This window comes from Solea solea, chromosome 9 (genome assembly GCF_958295425.1).
Source record: "Solea solea chromosome 9, fSolSol10.1, whole genome shotgun sequence".
NCBI classification, from domain to species: domain Eukaryota; kingdom Metazoa; phylum Chordata; class Actinopteri; order Pleuronectiformes; family Soleidae; genus Solea; species Solea solea.
Window position 1 is genome coordinate 1,028,416 of NC_081142.1, and position 17,831 is coordinate 1,046,246.

Consider the following 17,831-nt stretch of genomic DNA (forward strand, 5'->3'; position numbering starts at 1 on the left):
TGAATACGCAGTGACTTAGTGCAAACTTTGCCTATTTAACTCTACAAACAAGGGCAAAAAAGTTTTAATTAATAAAAAGAAGGGAATTCTTAATTAGACACCAACAAAATCAAACAGTTATGTTTAAGACTCAGTTCTAGCACATTTTAAAATAATGTTTTGTAGCGTAGGCCTGTTTTACATTTCATTTGACATTATTACATACACACACACATGGTTTTATACATATATACATATATATGTACATATATACATATACATACATACAGTATATACATACATATATGATATCTCAAATTCAAAGCAATATTATCATAGAAAATGGTCATTAATTCATAATACGTTACAAATAAGGACACGATAAGTTTTCACTCATGGTTTACAGTAAACAACCTTACGTCAGCTTGTTTGAGCTCCTGGCACAAAGCAGATTAGCATCATGACCCAGAAAAATCCAGGTAAAAGTTCCCAGAGTCTGATGAAGTGATGTTTGTTTTAGGCCTTGTTGTTTAACTTGGCTACTGTAAAAACAGCTGAACACGGTGCTTCACCTGCACTGAGTCAACAAACTGAGAATTTTCTTGAAGTCACTAGAAAAGTCAAAGTCTATTAAAACCAGAACAACTGTATTCTCTCACAAGGTCGTCAACAGAGTGGGAATAATAAAAATATGTGGAGGTACTGGAAGGTGGTTTTATTCCATCACACACGGAAATAACTCCTCTTTTTGGTCAGTGTAAAAATCCACAGTGAAGGTTTTCTTTTCTTTTATAACAGATTGTAAAATGTTAAGCTCTGACAAGTCTCAGAAAACAACTCTGGTGAAGAAGTCATCACATTTATCACAATGACCTTCAAACTGAAAAATCAGTCGAGCAAAAAGAAGAAGAAGGAAAAACCTCTTTCCTCAGCATCTCCTTTCTTTATGGACGTGTTAGAAACTGAAGCTGGGAAAGTCAGATATTTTGGGCATATATTTTCAGCATAATAGAAAATTAGGACCAAAGGAACAAAAGGAGAATGTAATAAGAAACAATATAAAGCAGGAAGGAATGAGGGGAAAAAACAACAACCTTAAAACACAGGAAGCAGAAACACAAGGAAACAGAGACAATCAGTCAAACACAGGTGAAAATAATAAGACACAGGTGAATCACATTAGGGGGCGGGGAAAAAACAGGCGGATATGTGTCAACATTTGAGAGATGAGAGATCACCTTGTGTCACCTGTTGCATATGAGAGTGTTTGCTGAATATTTCCATGAACTCACCTGAGATGAGGCGGCCAACCTGGAAAGAAGGAAAAATGATGTTTAGCCACCAGGCTCACATCTTGAAAATCAATGCCAGATTAATTCTTTGACATCTTCAGCACATATTTGCCACTTTTTCCTCACTCTTATACAACATTTTCTGGCTGGAAAGTAAACTTTGCACCAAAGTCCTTTGAAAAAGCGAAAATCATCGTTTTTATCCTGCCTCTGAAAAAAGGGGAGAAATAATCACACGAGTGACATTTCCTCAACAAAGATCCTCGCTCCCCAGGTACGTGGGCACGAGACAAAAGCAATCAATCACAGATTGTCCAAGCAAGACCACTGTGTAGATCACAGGCAAGAAATCAAGAAACAACAAAGTAAACAATATAAAATAAACATTTATCAATTTAACCACCTTTTAACCATTTTGATTATTTGAGATGTTTTTAATCAATCCCGTATTTATGAATTGATTTAACTTTATAATGCCACAGATTTTCAACATTACCTCCCATGAATTTACTTGTCTTTATTTTAAAACAAAATATATGATTCAATAATATATAATTCTTTCAGGGTGAATGAAGGACTTGAAATCACAAGGTAACACATATGAACTCACTAACGGATCAACAACTCCTGTGTTGTGTGAAGCACATATTGCTGATTTTCTCTGTGGACTTAGGTGCAGGAGAGTAAGCACTTCCAGTCTCCAGCTGCAAGAGGCTGTAGAGCAGTGAGACAAAGCATATTAATACATGTAAGCACGTGTTTCTTTTGTCAAACGGCTAAATTGTCGTTTTTTTTTCCATATATAGGATATTATACTTTGATATTCTTGGTTTTTGATTTGTTTTTCAGGTCAGTGCTGATACTCAACTAGAAAAACAAATTACAACAGCAGGCATGAACAAATAAACCTGTTTAATGGCTTTTGTTTTTAAAACAAATATGTGTGATCTTCAACTACAAAATAAAACCAAATAACTTGAGATAAAGCACTATGTAGAGATCTTATTATGGGGGGGTGTACACTAATATGCTTAGTGTACTGTGGACACACCTTATTACTGCATTTCAGATCCATCTTATGAAAAACACTGCTTTTTTCACAGTTTTTCTTTTTCTGAAAATACGCAGCAAATAACAAATGTTGTAGTGCCTGCAACAATGGCCCTGCGACGACAGCAGCAGCAGCAGCAGCATCAGCAGCAGCAGCAGCAGCAGCGAGATCAAACAGGGGTGTTAAATTAAAGAGCGGGTTATCAGACTAGACACAAGTGTTTGATGTGCACACATGAGATGCATTATTATTGTAAACAAAGCCTCGCACGTCACATTATTCCTGCAGGAGCCTGAGGCTGAGCTGTCTGCAGCGGCGTACGCCCTTGGTCTCACACACACATGAACACAAGACTCTGTTGATCCTTCACACTCTCGCACACTCTCCAAATGTCACTCACTCTCAGCCATGATTTGTTTTTAATCACTGGGAAAGAGTGTGGAAATGTCATGGTTTCCCAGGGAGGATGAATCCTGATTGATTCCAATTAACACTTAAACTAAATGCCAGTTTTTTTTTAAGGGGCTGCAGGGTGTAAAGGTGTGTGGTGTAGTTGTTAAGATTGGGGGGGTGGAGCCTCACAAAAGGGTGGAGCCTCATAAAGCTCCCCACCATCACCTCAGAGTAGCCGGTGTTTGAGTATTATTGATACAAATGTAGTACCAAGAGTAACTTTACACCAAACCTTAGAGGGCAGTACAATCACAAAAGTGGCCTTGTGTTCATTTGCTTTAATATGTTAAAATGCAGCTCTACATAAATATAACATACAGATAAAGATGAAAGGCAGATGGACAATAACAAAACATCATCAACGATGATAATCTGATTACAGTCAGAGTCTAACATTCAGCTCCTGACTGCTGTAGAGAGTAAAAACAAGGCTGCCAATGGGAACACAAGGGAAAACAGATTTCAGATTTCTGTGTCAGTGTAAGTCTATGATATCTTAAGAACGTGTTAGCCATTTAATCTCAGCATTAGAGAGACTCTTCTTCTTTTTTTATTTTACAGCACATAGAAGTTGTTGATCCACTGCTGCCTGAAAAACCCATTTCATCTCAAGTTCAACGGGAATATGTTTAATTGGCATTCACTCCCAGGTCAAATGTCATTTTTCTCTGACTGGCATCGGTGGGAATTATAACCCTCAACACTGCAATTTCTTCTTCATCTGCTTCATTTTTGCCAGCGATGCACCATTTCCTGTGCAGTGCTACGACTTGCATTCATCTTCTAGTCGTTAGCACAGCAATTATCATTAAGGTTATTATAAAGAGTTTAATAGTCATTGAAGTTTTAAATGGAGTTACTGTAGTTATTTATTTCTGACTTTCTCACATATCGGACTTGCAATTTTAGACAGAAAGTTTAAATTAGTTATTTTGTAATTTCAGTGTATGAAATGTTTCCATTTGATTTTTCAGTCACTAAATATATCAAATATCTTTCTTTCTTTCTTTCTTTCTTTCTTTCTCTCTCACTGTGAAAATCTCTAGCTGACTTTGCGCGACCTGTTTACGCCGCTGTATTTTAGCGTTGGTGATAATGGTGTGACTTAGTATAAACAGTTTGAGAACCACTGACATTAGTACATTAGTGCAGGAATGTGAGGGCTTCACTGACTATGTGGGTCAGCGGTGGGTCAGCGGTGGTTCAGCGGTAGAGCAAGTCTTCTTTCACATGGAACGTCTTGGATTTGATCCCCAGTTTCCCAGTTTTCCATGCTGATGTGTCCCTGGGCAAGAAACTTACATATACATTAAACATTTAAGCATTAAACAGACGCTTTATCCAAAGCAACATACAAAAGAGGAAAAACTACATAGAAGTAAAGTACTCCACTACATAGGACCAGTGGACTGATAGAGGGTGAGAGGGGGTCAGGTAAGTGCTAGGTCTTCAAGAGCTTCTTGAAGATAGACAGGGACGCCCCTGTTCTGTTTGTGCTGGTAGGTTACATTCGTGTAGTTATTTATTTCTGACTTTCTCACATCTCATGTCATGTAATGCTAAAATGACATGTAATGGTAATTTCATTCCACGAGTGTAGAACGACACATGAAAGTCGAGCTGTAATAAGCCTTAACCCCAAATTAGTACTGACGGCGTGCGAAAAGGTTTTTCCTTGTTATAATGTACTCGGTAGTTTTTAAAGCCTCAGTGTTGACAAGCGTCGGCTTTAAGTCTTAATAAGCATCGCACTGACAAAACGACGCCTTCTGCCTCCAGTTGTGGAAAACAAATTTAATCTTGCTACAAATAAATTGCCAGAGTAATGACTTGTGAGTGAGAGTTTGATGTGTGCTTCACCACCAATTAAATTAGTCAATTTCGCAAAAGGACAGCCACAGAAAAATAATAAATGAAGACTTGGAAGAGAAAAAACAAACAAACAAACATATCAGCATATTAAAATCATTTATTGTGCTCCAGAAGAGTAATTACTATTTAACCAGAAAGAAAGACAAGTGACAAATAATCTACATTACAAATGCCAGACCAGCTCACATAGTGTCCCCCTGCTTCAAACGGCATCCAAATGAACAAATCCACGTGTTTTACTTTTCAGACTGCGAGCAAAAACCTCTCAGGATGAATCTGAGGTTTGGTCGTTGTCGTCCTTTCTGCTGAGGTTAGAAAATGGCACGCTGCGTTACATTCATTCGCAGTGCTGGCTCCTCCCCACCTCCCCACATCCGTCAGAGTCACACTGGAACAAAAGTGAAGTGTCCCCCTAGAACAGGGTTTCTTAAGCACCTTCAGTCCCGACCCGTGTGGATTCAGGCTCGCTCTGCTGTACTGACTCATCAAAACATACTGGTTGGTCGGGATTTTTGGACAGAAATGACTGAATGCTACCTGGATTGGTTCAGCTTTGAAAGGAGGGCAACGCATGATGGGAGTCACTCTCACCCGCGGGCTGTTCTCAGACTAATATCTTACATAAATAAATCCAAAGTCTTGTTCAGGACAAGGCAGATGTCACATGGCACGAAAACGAACAGAACATTTATTAAATCTGAACAAAGAAAAAAGAAATAGGCACATGGCAGAAGTGAAAGACAAAGGATAAGGCCGGTGATGTACTTGCTTTTAACCAGCGTTCTTGTACGCATCATGGCTGCCTCCCATACCCTGTGTCTTGATTGTGAACGTCCTCAGAATTGAACGGGAAACGTCTGCAATACTAACGTGAACAGTAGGGGCAGTGCAGAGGCAGTATAGTCTCATATGATGGCGCAATGATATTTTTCTCCTGTTGTAATCACTGCCTCATTATTTTATATACAAAATGCAATTCCAGTCCGTCGATATGGTCTGATTTCTGTGGTCTGCCCCCTAGTGGAATACTCCAGTAACACAGCAAGTATGGGCTGTTTTAAACTCTGCCATGGATTCTGAACCACACTAATGAATGGAGTCTGGAGGGAGAATTAAAAATTCATTAATTTAGTCACAAACCAGTGACTACGTGTGTAGACATGAGAAAAAATAGGGTTTTTTATGGTCCTGTGAACTCCTAAACAAAAACAAAAGTCACGAGGTTTCCTGCTGAAGCTGCCACAGCATAAAAAGAGTGTAAAAGCTCCAATTAACTCTGAGCTTCTTTTCATATTTTATTTGCTCGTTTAACTATCCAGTCATGGTTTATTGTTATTAGTTCTTAGTTTAAAGGCCTAATGTTTCCTCTGTCCCGGGGCAGGTGGGCGAGTCACCCTGCCTTTAAAAAAAGGATTTCAGTGCAGGCAGCAGGATTTCACTGTGAGTGCCTTTTAAAAGACAGACATTAAAGATAAATTAAGATACAAACTCACTTTAATTCCATCACATAAAGAATATATAGAGTTTTTGGAGGAGTGATTTGGCCACGTAAAAACTGTAAACTGTAAAAAACACTTAACAGTGGCTAAAAAAAGAGAAATGTCAGTCCCATTCTTTACCATATAAAGAGTATACTGTTCTTGTCCCTACTGCCTGATAACGATAAAGTATCTTGAGTCTTAAAATCAACATTTGTCAAGCTAACTGAATACAAAGTGTGTGATAACTGAGTTCTTCTGCCACAGACTGGATTCAAGCAGAACTCTGCAGGATTGTGTCCCTAATTTAACAGCTTCTGAGTCATTGTGGTGGTTAAATGTCGTGTTGTTGGGGAGATTAGGGACAAACCAGCCTCCTAAGATCAGGGCTGTCGACCCGCAGTCCTCAGAATCAGGACGTCTCGCGAAGTCTCAAGTCTTGCACTATACACACACACACACACACACACACACACACACACACACACACACACACACACACACACACACACACACACACACTCATGCCCTAGCCAGGTACCAGCTATATAAGATAAAGGCAGCGATAGCGTTATTTTAGATGTTCATCGTGGCAGAAAAAGAAGCAGAGAAAACTGTTGATGGGGACGCGAGGAGGCGGAGACGACACACAGGTAAACATTGGACTGGCTTTTTTTTTAATGGCGAGAATTTGAAAAACACAGAAACATGCAAGACAGATGCTGATGCCGCTCAGTTGAAAATGAATCCACATGGGCAGGAGAGGGGGACGGGGGGACGGGGGGACGGGGGAGTTTTTAGGACAGTGAGGATAAAGCGGGAGACAATAGATGTTACGTTGGTGTTGTACTCCGAATCTGTAGGGGGCGCTCCGTAGAGAAAAAGGCAAAAAGGCGGCCAAACTTGCAAAGTTCCGCTTGAAATGAATCTTTTAATATCAGCTTGGTCATAGTTAACCGTTGTTAGCCCTAATATGTTAAATCGTAGCCCTATTGTGATCAAGTGTAAGCTCTGGCTTATTCTGACAAGAACAGCAGCAACGCAACAATATGGAAAAGCAAAGAACGCATTCACAACGAAGGGCTTTGTAAATGTTTATGAGGTAGGAAATGCACTCGACGGGATTTTTATGTTTTGTTTTTGTTTGTTTTTGGTGAGATGACACAAAACAAGTGAGTGTTATGAGCTGATGGTCAATCACACGTTGAGTCATTCGTAGAAAAATCAAACAACATGGCTGCCAGAGCCAGTAACGTCACTTTAAACGTCAGATGTTCTGTTCAGAGACTTAAATGAACACATGTAACAAACGTGTATATATGTGTGTGTGTGTTTAAATGGATCACTGTGTCACGACTCTGCTAACATGCTATCGTTATGCTAATGTCAAGGAGGAGCTGGATCCCTGCAGTCTCTTTATTCATATTTTCTCATCTTCTGAATTTGTTTGGATCCAGTGGTCAGATCATATTTGTGGGAGATAATAAGTGTGTCTAAGATTATTCTAACGCTACACTGGATGTGTGCAGTGGTGTGACTGTGAAAATGGACGTTCATGATTAAATGATGATTAAAGTAAATGCCAGGATTCTTCAATGCAAAGCTCTTGCAAAGATTTCACAATAAAAGAATTGTTAACGAGAATAAATGTAGTCAATAGATTGATTTCACTTTGGAGTATTGGAAATGCTGTTTGGGCAATTTTCCACAGATGTTGAAACTGTTTTGGGAGATTATTTTCACGGTGTATTTTTGCTATGGACCACACACAGCACGCAGAATAATTAATAATAATCCAGAAGAGTAATGTGGCATTTCAGCAGCATGATTTGGTGAGACACGCTCTTCTAATCTGCTAATATGGGTTTAGGAAACGAGTGTACATTTTCATCCATTCATCCTCCACATGACAGTTGTGGGGTCACTGAAGCCAATCCCAGCTGACATAGGGGGCGAAAGGTGGGGTTCACCTTGGACAGGTTGTCAGTCCATCACAGGGCAGTTTTCATTTTGTCACCCATTCGATTTAATTTAGTCTTAGTCTTGTTTCAAATGTCCTGATTAGTCTAAGTCATATTTAGTCAGTCATCAGTGTCTGCTGTCAGTTGAAGCTACACTGAATCTCCACCGTCCCTGCAGGTTTGCTTCCTCAAGTCGTACAACCTTCTGCATTAGCGTGCAAACCTGCTGAATATTATCATCTGCCGTCATGCATTAGGTCCACAAGCCATTCTATAAATTTCTCTTTTAAATTTCAAACGAGTCCAACGTCGTCCTGCATTGCTCTTGCTCTCCTCATGCTAGCATTCACGATGCTAATTCTTGAATCAGGCAACTTTCATGGAAAGTTAATAATTAACATTCATCCTCAGTCGTCTGCTACTTAACATGGATCTGCAACAACCGCCTGACTATTTACCAAACCCTGCATTTACATGTTTAATTCAATGGGTGGTGATGTCATTTCCCTGTGCTATTTATATTGTTTGACTCTCAGCATGATAGTTGTGAGCTGATTTCAAATGTTTCACTTTTAAGAAAAGATGAATTCATATGTACAGTTCATAGGCTGACAACACCTTCATTTGTCTTATAAAAGACTCACTAGTTCAAAAGGCCCACTGGAGCATTTAGTCACCAACTTTGTGGCCCAATATGTTACATGAACTAAGGTGAGAGCTCTGAAAGACGAGACTCTAATCCAGGACTCAGGAGCTGTGTCTTCATTGAGGGGCGACACAGGTGGGTGGCCTTCATCAGCCACTGGTCTCCAGCGATTGTAAAACGACACACTTGTTAGTCATTATATTGCTGTGCATGGTGGGAAGTTTTACTTTCCTCAATAAGTTCTCAGCAGGTTTCACAGCCGACACTGGTGTTTCATTTTGTCCAAGGTTCCCCTCCATATCTTGTGAAGTGTTTTTCAGCCATCGGCCTGGATTACAAAAGCAAGGTCGCATTGCCTTTTATATGGGCATCATAAATCTTGGGGCCAAGTGCAGACAATCAGGGTGTTAGCCAGATTCAAGTGTTTCAGAACAACACTCTACAGACACTCTAGAAAAGCCCACGCCTAATTACTAAGCACATTGTTTGGGTTTGTGTACTGAGGACATGTTCATTTGCATGTTTGCACATGTATTCACAACCTGGTACGCTACAGTAAGTCAGTATGTTGAGCAAACTCCACCATGGATCATTCCCTGATTTGGAGACACTTCTTATTTCTTTATGTTTTCAGCGTCCTGTATTCTTTCTTTTCTTTTAATCCCATCTTGAGCTCAAGTAAGTTTGTTCACTTTAAATTTTAGACCAAAATGAAAGTCTCCCTATTAAGAAAACTTGACATTATCCATCCAAACAGCTTGTCTGTGGCAGTTATACGGGTGAATGTAACTCTAACTAACTAACTAACCACCAGGGAGCGACTCGGTTGATTTCCAAAAAAAACCTCTTTGTTTTGCCAACGGAAGGTTACGTCTGGACTATGACGACTGCAGTCACTACATCTTCATTTTAGTGAAGGAAAAGTTGGGAGACAAGTGTCTCAGCTCACCACCGCACAATAGTTCTGCCTTCCAGGATATTCTTTACCCTCGCAATGACTCCGACCACTTAATCCACAGGATTGTGTGACACATCCCTATTCTGGAGGCTAACGGCGTTAGCTGCCAAGGCTTTGCTGACCGAAACACGTTAGCGATGCCTGACAGGCTTTGCAGGAGACAAAGAAGCTGAACGTGGTGTTGGTGTGTGTGTGTGGGGGGGGGGGGACCGTTTAGCTCAACAGCCCAACCTGTCAGCTCAGTATACGAGATGAGACAGCAGAAGGAGAGTGGAGCTTAGAAAAGGAAACGGAAAGTAATATCTCTTTAAAGTGAGGTAAGGAAGGGTGACTGTGTGTTTAGAAGCCTCTTTACCTTTCAAACCTGGGTAATCTGATCTAAACTATCATGGGTATCCACGTGTCCTGAACCAAGCTCTTCCTGCGGTTCCACAGAGATCCACCCAGTGAGGTCTGCCTGTGCTTGGCCTGTGACGTCTGTCATGTTTAAACAGATCTACACAATCTGACTGGATAAGGGGAGAAAAGGAAAGCTATGAAACCCAGAGATTCACCCTCCATTTTGTTTTGTTTTTTTACACCAATGGCATCCATTACATCACTCAATCATAATCCCTTCTAAAAAAAAAAATAAAAAATAAAAAAATAAAAATGGGTCATGGAATAAACAGTGCAGGTAATTACTTATACGGTAAAGTGGTCCAATAGGTACAATAGCAAATAACACTGATTTCAACAGAAGGTACAATGAGTCTGATTGATACAGTGTAATGTGATTTGAACACTATCAAAAAGTAGTACCAACACACAGAGTACAAAACTAGTCCTTATATGCCCAGCTCCACTCAAGCTATAGTATGTTATGCAACAAAGTTTTACCATATCCCTGGCCCCGCCTTTGACTCCCCCACCCCACCCCAAAACAACATCTTCAACCTGGAGCTGCATTTCCCATGGTCCCACATACGTGTGTGTGTATGTTATTCCTGTAATCCACTTCAGGAAATCCATCTGAAATGACTCCGATGCAAGGGAGAGGGTGAAAATTATTCTTAATAATGACATAATCAGCAGAGCAGCCATCAAGCAGATAAATTGTCATGCGCATCGTGCTAAAATATCCAATTATCCTTTGTCCGTCAGCTCTCAGTGTTGAAGTTGGAACTGCCAGAAAGCCAGTGAGTGGATTCTCATGTCCCACGGGTTCAGTCCTGCTGGCAGGTTTGCAGTAAAGGTGCCCCCACCCCCCCAAAGAGAAGAGGGCTTGAACTGCCTTGGTGCTTAGTGTACAGATCTAGATATGTAAATAGGTTCTAGTTGTTCCCGATCCTCAAAAATAAACAGATGAAAAGTATTTATGATGTTTTTCTCTTGTGCATACAGGGTTTCATTATTCCTCTATATTTCCGGTCCTTCGTTTTGTTCCTTTCACTTTATCTTACACGGCCTCCTTTTGTGAAGTTAGCACACGCTCGAATAGCTTTGCGCGACAACTATTCTGAGCCCCACAGACACAGTAATCCTCAGAGCATTGCCAAAGGAAAACAATAGGTTTTTTTTCCCATCACCAAGTGCTCTTCTCACCTCCAAGGCGTGTCTGAAGCCCTGCTCTGCTTCCAGATAATATTGTCAGGCAGTCATTTGTCAAAAGATCCCGAAGGCCATGTCTGTCACTAGAAAGAAAAAGTAGTTTACTGTAGTGTTTTGCTGCAATATCAGAACAAAAATAATAATTATTATAATAATAATAATGATTAAAAAAATCATCCTCTTTGTTTTAGCTTGTGAGGTTGTTTTTCTTCAACTCCTTAGTTGTACTTTTTTTCTTCATATCTTTTATTTTTCTACAAAAAACATAATTATTCTTTAGTTTTTTTTTGTTTTTTTTTCCTCTGGTCCAAAGCCCCAGAAATCCAATATTCCCTCAGGTATTAACAGGGAGTGGTACAATCCCAGTTTAATTCCACAGGTGACTGGCGACTCCAGGCTGATCTGTTTGTCACCATGTCGGCCTTAAGTCCCTGTTGCGGCAGCGGCATTAGCTTTTTTTTGCTACAGCCATCAGAGTCAAACCTGCATGGGAGAATCCGCAGGGCTATACCCGGGTGGTGGAGTGTGAGTGTGGGTGGGGCAGGGTGTTGTTCTGCCCACTGCTGGGGTAGGTGTTGAACGAGTGGAGCGAGGTGAGCCCCCCCATGGTGCTGGGGATCATGGTTATGGTGTTTGGCGTCATGAGCGGGATGTCGTCCGGCGAGCGCCTCATGGCAAGAGTGTAGTCCGGCGGGCAGGCAGTCCTCAGAACCACATCATGCGGGTGCAGGGAGTCGCCAACCCCTCTGCAGTCCCGGTCCATGTCTGAGTGCTGCTTCATCTGCAGGGACATGATCTCCTCCTCCTGAGTGTGGGCCAGGTCATTGGCAGCACTTCGCTGAGGGCTGCAGCGCCTGTGGACGTCATGTCGGCGCTTGTCCTTCTTGTAGTAAAGCGCGGCAAAAGCCAGAATGTTGAGGAAGAGCAGCGAAGCTCCCACGGCGATGGTCACCGACAGCTCGGTGGAGTAGTCGCGCTGGTCCACCAGATGCGGCTGGTTGTGGCTGTCCTGGGATTTGGTGGGGAGCGGAGTAGGGTTTGGCCGCTTGGTGACCAGAACCTTGGTCTTTGGGGTACGGTTGGTAACTTCTGGTGGAGGAATCTGAAGACAGCAAGAACAAGAAAACAGTATGTAACTGATTTGTCTGATAACTAAAAAAAACCATTATATCTGGGCAAACTTTAATCCTTGAACCAAAACAGGACAACACCAGGTCAAGAAGGGCTACCTGAGTGAGGTACCCAATCCCCATGGCTCACTGTTAATTGGAAAATCTAAATTGACCTCAGCCAATTGTAAAGTACCTACAGTATATGCTCTACCTGAACATCTGAAATTTGTCCACCACTTTCAAGAGACTCGTCAAATCCTGGTTAATACAGTAAAAAAATGTCCTCATGTCTAATTTTATGTGTAAGTTTTTGCACCTTTTACCACAGTTTAATTTGCTTACATCCCTATTATTCTGTGGCATATTGTATAATATGGTTAAACCTTTTATTTTGGCAAAAGCACTTCTATGGATGGATGCTGCAAAATAGCATCTGCTATAAACACTTAGATACTTGCATTTGTGAAGCCCGTCTATGTAAAATGTCCCTGTCACATAAACCACAATGATCAGAACATGCTTTTGATATTTGATATTTTTGCATTCTAGAGTTTTCAGATTCCTAGAACACAGTCAGAAATGTTGCATGTCCCATTTTTCTGAAATCACTGGGCTCTATTTTAATCTGGATGAAGAGAATAAAGAAAAAGACCAAAAGAAACTGAAACCTTTCATTTAAAAGTTTGCAGTTTTGTGTTCTGGGTGAACAAATAGATGCATTGTTACTCTGACTGAGTTGTGATTTTGTTGCAAGAACAAACAGACTTTAGTTATTGCTGTACCTCATTCAGAGTATTTTCATCACTAAGCTGCCTCCTGTTTACACCTGGACGGTTGAGTGAGTATCCATGTATGGAACTTAGACAGAAATCATTTCCACTGTGGAGCTTTATAATCTAAAGATCTCGTCTTGTATGTGTGAGGCATCGAGTGAAACATGAGCAAAAGAAGAACAACAGAACAACTACTACCAACCTTGGTGGTGGTGGGAATGAGCTGCGTGACCTCGTTGAGGCTGTGCAGATGAGGAACCAACTCCAACCACAAGTTGACCTGAGGGGAGGAGAAAATACTAAGTGAATCACTATAAAGAGACTGAGTTCTGAGTCTGAGTTCAGCAAAAAAACACACACAGAACTACAGAAACAGAAATGTTAGAAAGGATCTGCTGCCAAAACTTCAGAAAACATACAAACAGAGACACATGTAATACTTTCAAATCACCATCACCATCTTCAAAGGTTTGTCAGGCGGTTGATGTTGTGCTCAGATTACAAGACTTTGCAAATGCAAGGACATCTACGTCAAATCTGAAGAACCACCTGCTCGACAGCTGAGGAGGATGCTGCTGCTGAGGAGCTACAAACTTTTATCTTCACAGAGCTGTCACTTGGGAAGAGATTAATGATCTTGTTGGAGTTTATGTCACACAGGAGACACTACCATTGTTAAATGTGGAGTCTCCAACTTTCTGTCAGATTAGGAGCAGAAGTCCTGTGATTTCTGTTTGTATATTACATATTATACACTCTAATGAAAAACACAACGTCCATTCAGTCGTCATCTGACTGTACCTTGTTGGCACGGTAATGCTCTTTGACCCGTGGCTTGAGGCCAATGTGCAGGTACAGCTGCTCTTTCTGGTTGTAACGTGTCCACGCCACCTCTTCAAAGCGATTGGGCTTGGTGTGGATGAACTTGGTGTCCTGAGGGACAGGCTGGTTCGGGTCCCTGAGAGGAAACAAAAGGGAGAAAGGTTCAGAGTGAGAGGAGAGATGATGGAACTGTTGGAGACAACATTACCAGACACCTGTGGCCTCATTAAGTTCTCCTTCGGCCAATCAGAAATCAGTATTGTAATGTTTCTGTGGTGTAATCACAGAAACATCAACAATCACTCATGTGCAACACATGACGTAACTCACAATTATTATGTGGTGGTTTTGTGGTGCTGAAGAGCAGAGGAGCTGACCTTTTCACGTACAAATGTGTTTCACCTGAACATAGCATCTCCCTCTGGCTAATCAGCGTAATTATGAAAATGCTGGAATACAGCTGTGAGATGCAGCCCCAAAGGTTTCATCAAATGTTTTAATAAACACTGTCGGAGATATCACAACTTATAAAATCACTTAAAGGTCAAAGGGGGTTTAATTGTTCACAGGTGACGGATTTTCTGTTTGAGGATATTAAATAACTTCATGAGTTCACACACTATGAAGTTGTGTTCAAATGCTATGCAAAAGCACTGAAATGGGCTGAAATGGACAAATGCAGGTGAATAATGTGATTGGGAGTCTATTTTCTCTTTTTCTAACAGCCAGTAAAACCCATCAATAATCAAATAGAATAATAGAAGAAGCTAGTGCACACAAATACATGGAGACATTCAGGCTGGCACACAGTTTGGACTGATTGTATGCTCAGTCACCTTCAAGAATATGTTATTTCTAAGTTAAGAGATGGTAGAAAGATTCTGAATGACACTCGACATGTGAACAACGAGCCAGAAACTGGCTAATACTGCTGCGAGGGTTGTATCATCACCGAGTGTAGCAGACGCAGACACACTTCAGCTGATAAATCCATTCCCCACTGGTCCTTGTTTAGTGGGACAAGGACAGGAGTCCAGCTGAATGGAACTGTGCTTAATGTCTATATACATAAAGAGACCACTCATTTGTGGGTTATATAACATGATCATGTTTTATTCATTTATTATTTATGATTTATACTCAAAGAAGAAGAAGCTTCCAGCTGAATAATAATACATGAGCTGTTCTAAAACAGTACTGCCCAAAGCTGAATGTTTATATGTACAGTACATATTTGTATAAATTATTTTAGAAATGCTTTTTAAAATGATTAAATAAATAAATGTTCTTAATTTCTGAAAGGTGAGAACCAGCGTTATGTCTCACACCAGTGGAGGCAGAGAATGAGCAGTGAATTCTCATGTGAATTCTCATGTGTATGTCATGGTCTGATTATTTAAAGCTGATTGACCTGCTCTTTAAAAGTTGGTATGTAATGTAATGGATGCACCTTACAACATTGAAGGTTTTTTGACAGAAAAATACAGTGTTATTTAAGTTTGTTAAAGCTAAAAAAATAAATAAATATTCAATTACTCTTGATACTCTGCACATACTGCAAACGTGTTGATGTTTACTCACTGCACCCTTGATTGTTGGTTTGTTTATCTGTTCCACTTAAATATAATATTTCTATCCCTCATTGTAATGTCTGTAGCTGGAGGTTTGGTGATATATTGTCGTCCTTCAGAAAACAATCTCTGCCAGTTTCACTCGCCGGGCGTCGCTACTTAATCTCTCCTCACTGCAGAAGAAGTTTGAATTTTGGCCCTTCAAGTAAAAAAAGTTTGGGCCCTGCTCAGAAACAACAGCCTCTATTTTAATCACATATACCATCTACTTTTCATTAAGATTACAATTAAACTATAACACACTGTCAATGCAGGGAAACCGTGCGTGAACCCGGTGTTTATATATTCAGAGGAGCTTACAGAGCATCTTCAGCTTAAATAGATCCACTTACATTTAATCTGGACAGAACAGAGGCAGCCGTGTGAGGCATGTAAGCCCATTCAGACCCTACTGAGCGCCCCATTGTCTGAACGCAGTGTATGGAGCCAGGCAGACCTCATCAGGAACACTCTTAACCATTCAAATTGGCAGCATAAATCTCCCAGGTACCCGGGCAATCCACGTCAATTTGGGGTTATATATGTGGATCATTAGAGTGTTTCTGTTCCCCCTCAGGGCCACTGGGTTGAGCACAGAAAGCCAGTGTCCTGCCATTACACTGTCAAAAAACAATTACCTCCATGACTATATTCTGAAAGGCAACATGAGACAGACAGGGGCAGGCAGAGAGGATTTTAATTTTGCCCCCATCGAGAATGTCGCTCTCCGGGCTACGGCCATTAATTAAGACTGTATTTGAGGACATGCAGGAGAGTGTGTGCACAGAATACTGATCAGACTGAAGGGTCCATAAAATGTTATAGCACAATTCACCAGTCCTGCTCATGAAACCAGAGAAAACACAATTACAATGAAATGATCTATTAGCGTGTGCTCTTGCAGTGGAAGCTGAGGACCAAACACGCACCACAACGACTCTTTGGTGGATCGTTTACACAATGATGCTGTATATGGATGTTGAGGCTAATTATTCAGGTCCCTCTATAGGCAATCACTGGACAGATGAATTTGATAATTAACCAAACCACACCATGATCTAATGCTGCTTTCGATTTTTACTGTGATTTTATTCTGATGTTGCCTTTCTGTGTCATATCCGTCATATTTTTGACGATATCTTACGTTTAATTCTTAAAGCTGGGCATAGTTTATCGGAGGTATTTTAACTCCAACTCACCTATAGAGACAAAACACTGGGATGTAGTTTTCACTGATATCATCATTATTCATTAATTCTTATTTACAACAACATCAGAATCATCACCCAGTCAAAGGGCTGAACTGATAATTGTTTTCAAATTGAAATCCCAATAATGATATAAGTGGGGTTTAGACTTATTTTAAATATACTTAAACTCTCATTTTTGGTCTACAACATGCACTTGTAGACGTAAAAGGAATCAAGTCAAAGTGATTTTGACCTTTGACCCGACCCATGGCCACCCACATTTAAAGGGTTAATCTGTCATTTTAATAACAAACTCACATGGGAGGAAAAAAAGGTTTGTGAGGTCACAGAAACAGTTCATCTCTGAGTCTCACAGAACATTTCTACCACATTTCCTTAGAATACGATGTGTGACAGAGTGATGGACAGACATAAAACAGTAACCAGTCTCCTCACTGCATCGTCAGTATACGGCAAACATAGAAGAAATGAAATGTATTTGTGTCGCCTTACCCTGTCTTTGCAAAGTTGGTCCAGTAGGTCATGACCACGGCGCTGAGCATCACGTCGTTTTTGGAGAAGTTGCAGGGAAACAACTCGGTCGGTCCAATCATCGGCAGACCGAACACATATGGGATCTCATCGCCGTGCGCCGCGTCGGCCCACGGTGGCACCTGACGAGCAGAACGTGAAACAAATCCCTGGTGTTATTTTTATGAGACATTAAATACCATCATTCCCTGTGACTGTCAAAGAGTGGATGTTTTGATGACATAAACAAACACAGATATCAAATGCACTGGGGAAAACACAGTATGTTTTATTATATGTTTCATTATATTCTAAATGCTTCATTACTTTGTGTTTTACTGAGATTTTGAGCTGAACTTTACACAAAAACACTGAAACACAGAACGAAAAAATATGCCCCAAAGAAAGTGAAGATTTAGTCACGACTACGAATATGATAATAAGTTAGTCTGGCAGTGAATAACAATAATTAAAGACACCTTCACATTTATAGCTGCCAAAGGTTGTGTTTCT

The 17,831-nt window shown here is 40.6% G+C and overlaps 1 protein-coding gene across 4 annotated transcripts in view; it reads right to left on the bottom strand.

Annotated features, from left to right (window-relative positions):
• Nucleotides 1–6,620: 6,620 nt before the first annotated feature.
• Nucleotides 6,621–17,831, bottom strand: part of nlgn1 (neuroligin 1) — a 286,475-nt gene continuing 275,264 nt past the window's right edge. For all 4 annotated transcript variants that reach the window (XM_058638803.1, XM_058638805.1, XM_058638804.1 and 1 more), the window contains 4 exons: nucleotides 17,301–17,461; nucleotides 13,967–14,123; nucleotides 13,368–13,445; nucleotides 6,621–12,382 (listed from right to left, as the gene is read on the bottom strand). In XM_058638803.1, the coding sequence (XP_058494786.1) occupies nucleotides 11,786–12,382; nucleotides 13,368–13,445; nucleotides 13,967–14,123; nucleotides 17,301–17,461 (993 nt within the window). In that variant the 3' untranslated portion in view covers nucleotides 6,621–11,785. The remainder of the gene's footprint in view (nucleotides 12,383–13,367; nucleotides 13,446–13,966; nucleotides 14,124–17,300; nucleotides 17,462–17,831) is intronic.